We start from the raw sequence: 14,206 nt of genomic DNA, 5'->3' as shown, positions 1-14,206 counted from the left end.
AGGTATAACCTTCCAAGACTGAACCAGGAAGAAACAGAAAATATGAACAGACCAATCACAAGTAATGAAATTGAAACTGTGATTAAAAATCTTCCAACAAACAAAAGTCCAGGACCAGATGGCTTCACAGGTGAATTCTATCAAACATTTAGAGAAGAGCTAACATCCATCCTTCTCAAACTCTTCCAAAAAATTGCAGAGGAAGGAATACTCCCAAACTCATTCTATGAGGCCACCATCACCCTGATACCAAAACCAGACAAAGATACTACAAAAAAAGAAAATTACAGACCAATATCACTGATGAATATAGATGCAAAAATCCTCAACAAAATACTAGCAAACAGAATCCAACAACACATTAAAAGGATCATACACCACGATCAAGTGGGATTTATCCCAGGAATGCAAGGATTCTTCAATATACGCAAATCAATCAATGTGATACACCATATTAACAAATTGAAGAATAAAAACCATATGATCATCTCAATAGATGCAGAAAAAGCTTTGGACAAAATTCAACACCCATTTATGATAAAAACTCTCCAGAAAGTGGGCATAGAGGGAACCTACCTCAACATAATAAAGGCCATATACGACAAACCCACAGCAAACATCATTCTCAACGGTGAAAAACTGGAAGCATTTCCTCTAAGATCAGGAACGAGACAAGGATGTCCACTCTCACCACTATTATTCAACATAGTTTTGGAAGTCCTAGCCATGGCAATCAGAGAAGAAAAAGAAAGAAAAGGAATACCAATTGGAAAAGAAGAAGTAAAACTGTCACTGTTTGCAGATGACATGATACTATACATAGAGAATCCTAAAAATGCCACCAGAAAACTACTAGAGCTAATCAATGAATTTGGTAAAGTTGCAGGATACAAAATTAATGCACAGAAATCTCTTGCATTCCTACACACTAATGATGAAAAATCTGAAAGAGAAATTATGGAAACACTCCCATTTACCATTGCAACAAAAAGAATAAAATACCTAGGAATAAACCTACCTAGGGAGACAAAAGACCTGTATGCAGAAAACTATAAGACACTGATGAAAGAAATTAAAGATGATACCAACAGATGGAGAGATATACCATGTTCTTGGATTGGAAGAATCAATATTGTGAAAATGACTCTACTACCCAAAGCAATCTACAGATTCAATGCAATCCCCATCAAATTACCAATGGCATTTTTTACGGAACTAGAACAAATCATCTTAAAATTTGTATGGAGACACAAAAGACCCCGAATAGCCAAAGCAGTCTTGAGGGAAAAAAACGGAGCTGGAGGAATCAGAGTCCCTGACTTCAGACTATACTACAAAGCTACAGTAATCAAGACAATGTGGTACTGGCACAAAAACAGAAACATAGATCAATGGAACAAGATAGAAAGCCCAGAGATAAACCCACGCACCTATGGTCAACTAATCTATGACAAAGGAGGCAAAGATATACAATGGAGAAAAGACAGTCTCTTCAATAAGTGGTGCTGGGAAAACTGGACAGCTACATGTAAAAGAATGAAATTAGAACACTCCCTAACACCATACACAAAAATAAACTCAAAATGGATTCGAGACCTAAATGTAAGACCGGACACTATAAAACTCTTAGAGGAAAACACAGGAAGAACACTCTTTGACATAAATCACAGCAAGATCTTTTTTGATCCACCTCCTAGAGTAATGGAAATAAAAACAAAAATAAACAAATGGGACCTAATGAAACTTCAAAGCTTTTGCACAGCAAAGGAAACCATAAACAAGACCAAAAGACAACGCTCAGAATGGGAGAAAATATTTGCAAACGAATCAACGGACAAAGGATGAATCTCCAAAATATATACACAGCTCATTCAGCTCAATATTAAAGAAACAAACAACCCAATCCAAAAATGGGCAGAAGACCTAAATAGACATTTCTCCAAAGAAGACATACAGATGGCCAAGAAGCACATGAAAAGATGCTCAACATCACTAATTATTAGAGAAATGCAAATAAAAACTACAATGAGGTATCACTTCACACCAGTTAGAATGGGCATCATCAGAAAATCTACAAACAACAAATGCTGGAGAGGGTGTGGAGAAAAGGGAACCCTCTTGCACTGTTGATGGGAATGTAAACTGATACAGCCACTATGGAGACCAGTATGAAGGTTCCTTAAAAAACTAAAAATAGATTTACCATATGATCCAGCAATCCCACTACTGGGCGTATACCCAGAGAAAACCATAATTCAAAAAGACACATGCACCCCAATGTTCATTGCAGCACTATTTACAATAGCCAGGTCATGGAAGCAACCTAAATGCCCATCAACACATGAATGGATAAAGAAGTTGTGGTACATATATACAATGGAATATTACTTAGCCATAAAAAGGAACGAAATTGAGTCATTTGTTGAGACGTGGATGGATCTAGAGACTGTCATACAGAGTGAAGTAAGTCGGAAAGAGAAAAACAAATATCGTATATTAACGCATGTATGTGGAACCTAGAAAAATGGTACAGATGAGCTGGTTTGCAGGGCAGAAGTTGAGACACATGTAGAGAACAGACATATGGACACCAAGGGGGGAAAACTGCGGTGGGGTGGGGATGGTGGTGTGCTGAATTGGGCGATTGGGATTGACATGTATACACTGATGTGTATAAAATTGATGACTAATAAGAACCTGCAGTATAAAAAAAGAAACAAACAAAACAACTAATACTAAACTTTCATTGGGTTATTTGTATGGAAATATGTTAATATAAATGTTTCAGACATTACATGAAATTTCTAAAAATCTTATATGTTCTGGTATAATGTTATGTCATAATTCTAGTTATTACCTTAAAATGTATATCTCAGAAATAACTAAATTTCCTTGTCAATTGCATTATTATGAACTTTCATCAAATCTTTAACCGTGGTCACTTGTAAGTCTTTTGTCATTTACAGACAGTTCTGGGTGTACTCTGATGCTTTTGCAAATATGTTCCTATAAAAGGGTTTCATCTGCAAGGAATTCATGGAAAAGACTGACAAGTACAGGTTTCTGGTAACTGACTGTACTGCTGAACTGAATAAGCATTTTCAGAACTCTAATGAAAAACTGATGAACTCATAAAAGTGCTAACAAAAGATCAAGATGAAAAAAAAAATTAATTACATGGGACTGAGTGAACTGATGAGGATGATTATAATTTTTGTGACTTTCTGTATGAATTAAAAAAAGAAAAATCCCACAAGGACTCAGAGGCAAAGAATATACAAATCAATTTTCACGGCAAAGTAAAGGAGCTGTTACAGTGGAGGATTACTGGACTGAATGTCAATATTATGACATAGTATGAGTGTGTTTCATGTTTGGTAATTGCAATCATTGTTGCTTTTGTTGTGATCATCCATTTACAATGCTTGGTGTCAGTCTATTTATCTCTTGTAAAAATAAAATACAGTGTGTGTGTGTGTGAAAAAAAAAAAAAAGAAGTCACGAATAGCTTTTCAGGTTAATTAACATCAACATTTTTTTTTCAGATTTTACTTATTTATTTATTTATTACTGGAGCCACACCACACAGCTTGGGGGATCTTAGTTCCCCAACCAGGGATCGAACCCGCACCCTCAGGAGTGAAAGCATGGAGCCCTAACCATTGGACCACCAGGGAATTCCCAACATCATCATTTTTATTAATGGCATCTACATCTAAACCTAATGATTCCCAACTGCCTAGCACGCTGCCTATTATGGAGCAGACAAATAAATACTTGTTGAATAAATGAATGCCATAATTTATGTAATCAAACCCCTAGCTGGGAGGGTAGGGGATGCAGATGGATTTAATTACCCAATGCATTACTCCTGGAGGATCCAGTGTCCCACGGTGAACCTACCATGTTTCTCAAAAGGAATGTCATCTTCTACAAAGGGTTCGAAATCTTCTCGCTGCTTTATCATGTAGTCCACTGTCTCTTGCCGGTGTCTGAGATGATTTCGTGAGTGTCCCTCCAACTGATCACCAAGAGCTCTGAATAGGCAATTGCTATCAAAACAAAACGCTGGTCAAGATCTTTTAAAAATGAACTTAGTTCATCTAAAACAATGATGCTTCATGCTAGGCCATCCATGGAAATCTTTCACACAGAAAAGAGATAAAGCCTCAACTCTGACTGTCCAGGTTCCTCCCAGATACCAGAGGGGAGAGCACTAGGGAAGATATTCAATCGCATTACCTTTTTGAGAGGCATCAAACAAGAATCCTATTCCCCACTTACCAGCTGGCTGACTCAGGAGAGATACTGAACTTCTCTGTACCTTCACTGCTTCAACAAGTGAAGTTTGGTGATATACTAACCACCTGAAGACAGGGGCCAGACACTACAGGTCATTCCACACCTAAGGGCTATGACTCCCAGATCCCCTTCCAAAATAATAAATCATATCTACTGCCTCTTTTCTGAAACCCTTTTCACTATGGCTGCTCAGCTATTCACCTAACAAGTACCAAAAAGACAGCAATTTGTCAAGCTCCCAATAGAAACAACTGAAGTGAACATCCTTCTTGAGTCCCAAGGACACAGCGGGGAAAGCTGCGGGAAGAAGAGCACCGGGACAACACACAGGCATAGTTCACAAGGACACGCTCCCTCCTTGGCTCTTTACCTCTCAGCCGAGGAGCCACAATGCTGGTCTTATTCCTGCCAAATGAAAACTCTCCAAGTTTTCTTTCCGTTTTGTTTCTAAAATTAAAATGCTGGTAATAAATTGTAAGAGTTATCTTTACTTTCAAACCCTTTAAAGGCTTCTAAAGTTCCAAACTATACCACAAACACAGAGCCCAGATACACAGAGACGGAAACAAGACAAACACAATCTGGTATCCTCAAAACTAAGGAAATGGCCATTCTGAAGCCAAACAGTTGTCCACATTCACACCAAACTGTTTACTCTTCCAAATGAAAACCTATGATATTCTAATTCCAAAATATAAACTCATCACGCTTCTGGAAGGACTTCAAACCTAAATGTATAGGTGACGGAGGTTTTTTGCTTTTCAACTCAGAAAAGTGAGTTTTCAACAGAAAGGTATAGAGAGGCAGGAATCTCTTCAAACATATAAGGAGATATATATTTTTTTGTTTGTTTGTTTTGGCAGGGCGAAGGGGAGAATTTAGACAACAGATTCTACATACTAGAATCCAAGAAACTCTGCATCAATCTGGGGCAACATTCTAGAAGGGACTGGAACATAACATTTCTATACACTAGAATGAGGGGTCTGTTGATAAAATCTAACAATGGCAGTTTTTTTTCAACCACAGGAATAAAGTAAGCTAATGGATAAGATGTTCTCAATTTTCAGCTTCTCTCTCAAACTTTTCTTAAAACTTTAACATCTGCCACCACTAGTTTATTCTTGAATCCAGTTTAAAAGAAGGCATGATTTGGTGCAAAATTACGTATTTAGTTGCTTTACATTTGATATCTCAAAATTCATGGTGTTCTACAGAAAGTAACACGCTTTCCATGAACTTTCAGCAACAGAGGCAAATGTTCTCCACATAAGCCAAAAAAGTAGGTATCAAGCTGTGTATACCGCATGAGTGCAAGCACGTTCATCTGTATACTATACACACAGATGCAGAAACACATACAAACGTATGCAAAGAAAAAGCACTGAAACCATCACTTGAACAGCTCTTACAATAATGTGCCAGGGACTGTTCCAAACACTTTATATGTATTAAATGTGTTTAGTCCTTAGAACTCTATGAGATGGGCACTATTACTGTCCCCCTAAGGTAACTTGCCCAAGGTCACAAAATCAGTAGGTGGTGGACCCAGGATTCAATCGCAGGCACCAAAATGTTAGTAACAGTTATCCCTGGGGAGTGGAATTAGGATTATTTGTTAAACTTAGTTTGATATACTTTTCTATATTTACCAAACTTTCCTTGAGCTCACTAAAAATAAGTAGTCAAAATGAAAAATCAAGATAGACAAATCACTTCCTTTTCTGACAGAGTTACAAGATAGTAGCACATGAAATGTGAACAAACTCTACAAACAACCTAGGTTCCCTTAGGGAGTCCAGCAAGAGCACTCACGATCCTCGCGAGAACAGCGTGGCCAGCGCCCAAAGGGCCTCTAGGAGGCCCCAGCTGTTTCCTGAGTCCACACCCTCACCCAATACACTACAGCAGGGCTTCTCACCACCCCCCCAACCCACACTGTTGACATTCTGGAATAATCCTTTGTCCTGTGCACTCGAAGATGTTTAGGAGCATCCTTGGCCTCTACCCACTAGATGCCAGTAACACCACTACCACCATGTTCCCGCCAGTTGTAACAGCCAAAAATATCTCCAGCCATTGCCAAATGTTCCCTTGGGGGAAAAATCATGCCCGCTTCAGAACCACTGCACATACATATAGGGATATATGTAAAGTCTTGCATTTGAGTTCATAAAAATAACCAATTACATTAATTAAGGGTTTTGGGTGCTCAATAACTTAGCATGAGACAATACTGCAACGTTAGACATTAAAAAAATTAATGGGCTCTTAAGCTGCAGTAATGGCAGTTAAGTATGCAGAAAAGTCGGGGGAGAGGGGGTCAGGTTTTTTTCTGTTCTTTGAGGTCAGACCCCAGCTAAAGTACTGTATGTGATTCTAGTTACTACATTTTAAGATAGGTTCAGATGAGTTGATGTGGCTTTAAACTAAATAATATGAAGAACATAAACAACGAGTGACTTCTAGCCTAAAGAAAGCTCAGGGGGACATGATAGCTGCCTCCAACTATTCGTCATGGTGAAAGGAATGTTATCCTTGTACGATAAAACTAAACTAAAACAAGGAAGCTACAGAGACATAGATTTTGGCAAATAAAAGGTAATTTTATTTTAGGTCTATAGAGACGGACTGCACAGACTAAGGATTTTGTACATTTCTATTGACAAGCCTCAGGAGTTGCCTACATATGTGTTATACAATATGGTTGCCACTAACCACAGGTGATTACTAAGCACTTGAAATGTGGTTAATACAAATTGAGGTGTGTTGTAAGTGTAAAAGACTTACACTTTTGAACATTATTTTAAAAACTTGTTTCATTTTACCTTTTTAAGGTGGCTAACAGAAAATTTTTTAATTATTGTGCATATGTGGTTCCCATTTTATTTCTATCAGACAGTGCTGGTCTCAATCACTGATTCTCAAAGTGTGACCCCTGACTAGCACCATCAGCATCACCTGAGAACTTGTTCAAAATGAACATTCTGCGCCCCCTAGCCCAACCCCAGCCCTACCGAGTCAGACACTCTGGGGTTGGGAACCCAGCAATCTCTTCCCTCTGAGGGTTTAATTAGCCCTCCAGATGATTCTGTTGTATGTTAAAGTTTGAGAAACACTAGTCTAGAATCTAGACTCTAAATCAACAGTTCTCAATTATACTGCACATTAAGATCACATGTGGACATTTTTAAAATTATCCCTAACCAGGCCCCACTGCCTGAGATTCTGGTGTGGCTGATCTAAGGGAGCGCCCAGGCGCTGTATTCTTTCCAAAGTTCCCCAAGTGATTCCGTTGTGCCACCAAGGTTGAAAAGCACTGAGCCAGACACAAAAGATGAGGCTGCTGTACAGGTGATGCAGGTACTAATGGATAATCAGACAAGATGACAAAGTGTGAATGCCCTTCTAGCACTACGATCCTACGATTATAAAAAATAAGGTAAAACTTTCAAAATAAAACAACCTGAGACAGAGACAAATGGCTAAAATTAGTGATTCTTTAATGCTTTAATATTGGAACACTACTAATTAGCAATGTAATTTGAGGCTACATTTAGGAAGATACAACTGGATATAGTTCAGAGAGATGTTAACATTGTACCGCCTAATCCAATTAGCGATTCTTTTCACGCTACATCCAATCATGTTTTTAAGGACAACATCAAGGTTATAATATTTCTTGTTTTGAAACTGAATCCAATTTATGTGGGCCCACCCTCCAGATCACACAACAAATATGAAGGCAGGCCATGATGCATTACAAAAATCCATAAGTAGTTCCCTGATTAATCTACGCTACATTGATTCGTTTCACGTAAAGGCTACATTAGAGAACACAAGCTAATTTCTTCCCAAGCACCCGAAGGCTCCAGAATGCTACAAGTACCATACTGCCAACAATGAATACGCCTATATAGTGTGAGATGCTATCTCAGGCTACTCAATATTGTAATCAGACCAGAATGGAAAGACAGAAGAGTGGAGATTGTCAACTATTTTTTTATTACTATAACTTTATATTTCACCAAGAGTACTCAATAAATGTTAACAAATAAAAGAATCTGTTGATACCTACTAACCTGTAACATACACAGGAAGCACCATCCCCTGCACAGTGATAAAGCCTGTCATCATCATATCCAAAAGTACCACAATACTAAAGAGGGCTGAACAGTCCATGGCACCCATGGGAAGAATTTGTGAACAGAAAGGGGTTAGCTTCATGGAGCCCCCAAAGGAGAAATTATCATTATCATTATATCTATCTAAATTGTCCAAAGAACAGGGACGTCAGAAGTGAGAGACATGAGCACTGCAGTCAAGCTGGCCTCTGCCTCTGCGGCCTCATTGCCACTGACTTCCACCCTTGTACCCTATACTCCTGTCATCCCAAACAACTTGCAGATGTCTCAAAAATAATGTGCTCCTGTGCCTTTACGTGTATTACTCCTCAGCCTGGAATGTTCTCTTGGCATATTTTTATTGGTCCTTCATGACCCAGTCTGAGTACAACCTCCTCTGAGAGGCACCTAGCACACGGTAGGTTTCGATGAACGTTTGCTGAATGAACAAGGTTTCCCTGACCACTTCTGGGAGTGTTGGCAACTTCCTTCTCAATAGTACCACTATAATCAGTCACTGTTAAGAATATATCAACTTGCATTTTAATTATTTATATCATCCATTCTTAAAGTGTGGCCCAGTTTGGGAAAGGAGGGTATCTCTGAGAACCTTTCAGGGTATCCATGAGTCCAAAACTAAAATGTTATTTATCTTTTTCACTCTCATTCTCTCACAAGTGTACCGTGGAGTTTTCCAGAGGCTACCTGATATATGATATTCGATGTTATCACTCTGAAAGTTAATATAATGTGTGTTTGTGTATTATGTTTTTAATTTTTATTTTACTTTCTAATACAGTAAATATTGATACCTATAACCCACATAAACCAAAGCTCTTTGGAGTCCTCAGTAATTTTTAAGAGTGTAAAGGGATCCTAAGACCAAAATGTTTGAGACCTGCTGTTATGTCTCTCTCTTACTAAGCTTGAACGTTATCTTAGTCATCAATGTGTTCCCAGCATCTCTGTGCTGCAATTCCTGTTCATAAGCAATCTTCTGTTGAGTACTTCAGTTTCCTGGATACCCTGCCAGTGGGAAGCCCATGCCCAGTACAGCAGACACAGCAAACCAATCATTTGCAAGGAAGAGGCAGACCCCAGCCCAAATCCCACCGTAAAGTATTCAGCTGGTATTTCGGTTTATAGAGCAATGTCTTGTGCTTGTGAGTTTGCTTAGGATAAGTTAAGGCCCTGAATATTTATTAACTATATTTGACAAAAATCAAGGTACTAAGCTAAAGGCAAGACCCAGCAAAGCAAGCTTTTAACTGTAGCGACTCCACTAAGAAAATGCCTCTTTGAGGGGCCCTGCTGAGGGTCTAGCTGGCCTCCCTCTACAATATTTTTATCATTCATTCATTCATTCATTCAACAAAAATGCCCAAATGAAGGGAGGAACAAAAACAACCAGGCTGTTATTAATACTATCTCTTCAAGAGTGCCACACTCTGGCATCCAGACTCTCTTTTACCTACCCCTGCAATGGGGATGCTGATCTCCTGCCCTCTCCCCTACCCTTTTTCTTCTTCCCTCCACGCTCCTGGATCCATATGCCCCTTCCTGAGGCCATTTTTCCTTCCCTTCGCCCATTCCCTCCCTCCCACCCCGTTTATTTATCCCGTGTTCCCTAAAAAAGCTGGACACAGATTCCAGTCTAAACCCCAAGCAAACTTGGGTAAGCGCCATTGCTTACAGAGAAACTGAAGCCCATAGAAGTAAGAATTAGAGAAGCTGCCTTCAGCTCAGTAAACAACAGGCCCTCACAGACCTAATTTCCCAAGCGTAAAAGGAGGGCAATATCCAACAGTAAGGACTCAAAGGAGACCAAGCGTTATACCAAGTGGGGCTTACGCCTCTTTCTATTCGTCTGATGGTCATTATGACCGCTCTCCGCGCGGTCCTGCTCTTCGACTGACTGGCTCCATCTCATTCGTTCAGGTCTCAGCTTAAATGTCACCTTCCAGGGGGGCCTTCCTGAGCACCGATCTAAAGGAGACCTGCTCCAGTATTCTCTCTCAGGACCCCTTTACAGTTTGCTTGGAGCCTCTGCCACGATTAGGGCAACTGGGGATTATTCGAGCGTCTATAGGGGAGGGGCCTGGCCGCCTCGCTCGCCGCCGGACCCCCTGCATTAGGAAACGGCTGGCTCGCAGCTGGCGCTCGGGGCCGCCCGATGAATGGGTGGGCGAGAACCGGCGACGGTCGCCATGCCCGGCGGGTCCCCCGGCGCCGCCCCCCGCGCTCCCGGGCCCGCCTCACCCGTCCCCCGGCACCTCCCGCAGCTTCAGCCCCAGGGCCTGCAGCTGGTTGGCGAAGCTGACGAACTCCTCCTCGCAGCCGCCGCCGCCGCCGGGCTCCGGCCGGTTCCGCCGCTCCTTGGCCAGGGCCCGACGCGCCGCCCGCTCGTCCCGCTTGCGCTCGGCCTCGGCTTTCCGGCTGCCGCTGCCCGGCCGGCTCTTCGCCGCCTGCTTCCGGGACATGGCCTTGGTCCCGCGGCCCGCAGCGGCAGGAGGGAGAGCCGCAGGACCGCCGGGCGGCCGCCTCAGGTGCCGAGGAGGCGAAGCGGCGCAGGCAACGGAACCCGGCGACGGCAACACGGCCACCACTCCTGTGCCGGCGCCGGGGACCCCGGTCATGTGATGAAACCCCGCCCATGTGATGAAACCCCGCCCCTCCGCCCGGCTAGGCTGACAGGCGCCATAGAGAGCTCGCCTGGGAGAGCTAGAGGGGAATCTATCTTTGTTTGTTTCGCTCCTCCCTCTATCGGTGGGTGGTACTCCAGGTGAGCAGCCGGTGGGATCAGAGAAAACAAAGCAGAAAAAGGCCAAGGAGAGCCGTGGTACTAAAGCCCATACACTTTATTTAATCCTGGCTTTCTCTGCTTCTCTACCTTCCCTCATAACTCAGGGAGAGGTAGCCCTTGTCCAAAGCTGGCTCCTCTTGTAATCTTGATTCCACCGTAAGGTGACCAGCCCAGGTTTACCTGGACTAAGGGTTTTCCAAGGGTGCCGGACTTTCAGTTTTAAAACGGGGACAGCCCCAGGTAAACCAGGTAGTTGGTAACCCTAATCCACATCCACGTACGCTGGAAGCTAACTCCATCAGTAATCCCCTCTCTTCTGCTGTAATCCCCTCTTCTCCCTCATCCTGGACCCACTTTCTTAACTCTCTCTTCCCACAGTGATGCCACTGTCTCCTCCACGTCTTGACCCTCTAACCAGTCTCTTTCACCATTTCTGGGAATGTCCCTAATGTTTCTGCCCTTAATGATGTTATTTTCTCTACCTACAAGTTCCCCTTTGGGAATAGCCTCCATTTCCTCAGTTTCAACTAATGTCTGTACTTATCTTCAGTGTGTAAATAACTCTCACTTCAGCCCCTGTGGTAGATGCCAGATGTAACACTGAATCAAAGAGACATGGCAATTGCCCTCAGGGAGCCCAGATTCCAATGAGACATATAGGCAAGGACACAGCAGTTTCGATACTGCATGACAAATGCTATCAAGGGTGCAGTGGGGCAAAAAGTAGAGTGAAAAATGCAAAAAGGCTTCCGAGAAGAGCTGGGTTCTAGGCTGAAGCTTAAAGGATGAGTAGGACTTGGCCAGACTAAGACAGTTAAGAGAGAGGGGATTGTGTGTGCAACACCAGGGCTCTATTTTGAGGAACTGAAGAAAGTTCAGTCTGACAGGAGCCCAGGACTTGAGCTATGAGACAGGAAATGCAAGGAAGGCCCAAATCTGGACCAGTCTTGTAAGCCCTATGAAAAGGTTTAGTCCCAGTCCTTAGAGCCATGGGGAGCCATTGAAACATTTTAATCAGGAACTAACCTGAGCAGGCTTATGTTTAAAAAATGTCTTTGGCTCTAGTTAGGAGAATGGGTTGAAGGAGGGATGCCAGGTAGGAAGTTCCTGTAGCTATCCAAGGACAGGTGATGGTGATGCGGATGGGGATGTGGATTGGGATGGGATGCTGAGTCTGGGATGGAAGGGAAGAGAAGTAGCTCGGAAAGATAAATTCACATGCTAGTAGAAGTTCATGAAATGGAACTGGACTGAATTGTTGTAGAATGTTTCACATGCTTCTCTGAAGTTGCTGAAATTCCTCCTCTACAGATCCCTCTTTTAGTCTCAGAAAGAAAGAATGTGAGTTATGCCGGGCCCGGCCTCTTCTTGCACAGACATCCCAAGGCCTGCAACAACCCCTCTGCTTGTATTTAGTTAAGTTGGGAGGCAGTGCTAGGAGTGGAAAAACCACTGGACAGGATGGCAGAGCCCCGGGTTCCGGTTCAGGTCTATCGCTGACTCATTCCATGATCGTGGGTGAGTTGCTTAACATCCTTTTCCTCATCTGTAAAACAGGAATAACAGTGAAGACCACATACAATCATAATGATAGTAATGACAAACTTTTATGGTATTGACCGTGTTCAAGGCACTATTCTAATTGCTTTACAAATACTACCTTATTTAATCATTACAACAACCCAATGAAATAGGTGGGGTTTTTTTAAAGTGGACTTTTTAAAAATTTTTTTATAATTTTTATTGGAGTATAGCTGATTCACAATGTTTTAGTTTCAGGTGTACAGCAAAGTGAATCTGTTATACATATATCACATATCCACTCTTTTTTAGATTCTTTTCCCATATAGGTCATTACAGAGTACTGAGTAGAGTTCCCTGTGCTATACAGTAGGTCCTTATTAGTTCTATTTTATATATAGTAGTGTGTATATGTCAATCCCAGTCTTCCAATTTATTCCTCCCCCCACCTTACCCTCTGGTAACCATAAGTTTTTTTTCTACATCTGTAACTCTATTTCTGTTTTGTAGATAAGTTCATTTGTACCCTTTTTTTAGATTCCACATATAAGCAATACCATATTATATTTGTCTTTCTCTGTCTGACTTACTGAAATCTGTGTTATTTTTAATTCCCACCATCTAGGTGAGAAAACTGAGGCACAGAGAGGTTAAGTAACTTGCCCAAAGTCACATAGCTAGTAAATGGCAGAGCCAGGATTTGAAGCCAGGCCACCTGGCTCCAGAGTATATGCTCTTAACCACCGTGTTATAGGACACATATAACTTTTTCATAAACTACCCTATGAAGAGTCCTCTACAAAATAACTGAATTTATTTCATTATTAACTCCCTTACACTGCCCATAATTGTTGCCAATATAGTCTTTCTACTATATCTGTTGTCAGATATCACTATTGTCTGATTTTCTAGTTAACTTTCTCTGCATTAAAGCGGATCACAAAGGTTTAGAGCCTGATAGGCCTGGGTTTCTATCCTGGTTTCATTTTAGATGAGTTATGTGACTTCTGAACATCAGTTTTCTATTCTATACAATGACTAAGATAACATAAGAATGGGAGGGAGAGTTGTAAAGATTAAATGAAAATGTAAAACTTTAGGCCAACAGTAAGTACCAGCTTAGTGAAGTTGTTTGAATCATTCTTCTGACTGGAAAACCCCTGGGCTCAGGGCAAAGAGTGACATTGCAAACTTCAGACACCAGGGAAGAAGGTTTTGTCACCACAAAACATGTGGAAAGGTAGGTGGAACATGTGGAAATATTGACGGAAATGCAAAGACTTGGCCCTGTTACCGAACGCAAGTTCATGTGCCTGACGCACAGTGAGGCCAAACAAACCGAAATGTTGGAGTTCAGAGCAGAAAGGTTTATTGCAGGGCCATGTGAGGAGACGGGTGACTCATGCCCAGAAAACTGAACTGCCCAAGGTTTCAGCAAAGCGTTTTTAAAGGCAAG

The 14,206-nt window shown here is 41.7% G+C and overlaps 1 protein-coding gene across 4 annotated transcripts in view; it reads right to left on the bottom strand.

The window, feature by feature from the left end:
- The window catches only part of OTUD3 (OTU deubiquitinase 3), a 39,816-nt gene extending 28,761 nt beyond the window's left edge, over window positions 1-11,055 (bottom strand). For 3 of the 4 annotated variants that reach the window (XR_009501050.1, XR_009501051.1, XM_059915228.1), the window contains exons 1-2: window positions 10,686-11,055; window positions 3,904-4,052 (exon numbers count right to left, since the gene is read on the bottom strand). Coding sequence is in view for 2 of the 4 variants with exons in the window: in XM_059915228.1 (XP_059771211.1) it covers window positions 3,904-4,052; window positions 10,686-10,906 (370 nt within the window). In the remaining 2 variants the exon portion in view is untranslated. Of the gene's footprint in view, window positions 1-3,903; window positions 4,053-10,263; window positions 10,373-10,685 lie in introns of those variants that run through there. The other variant, XM_059915233.1, reaches the window with a different exon arrangement.
- Between the last annotated feature and the right edge of the window lie 3,151 nt (window positions 11,056-14,206).

Source organism: Balaenoptera ricei, chromosome 1, assembly GCF_028023285.1.
Source record: "Balaenoptera ricei isolate mBalRic1 chromosome 1, mBalRic1.hap2, whole genome shotgun sequence".
Lineage (NCBI taxonomy): Eukaryota > Metazoa > Chordata > Mammalia > Artiodactyla > Balaenopteridae > Balaenoptera > Balaenoptera ricei.
This window is presented reverse-complemented; position numbering and strand designations above follow the sequence as displayed.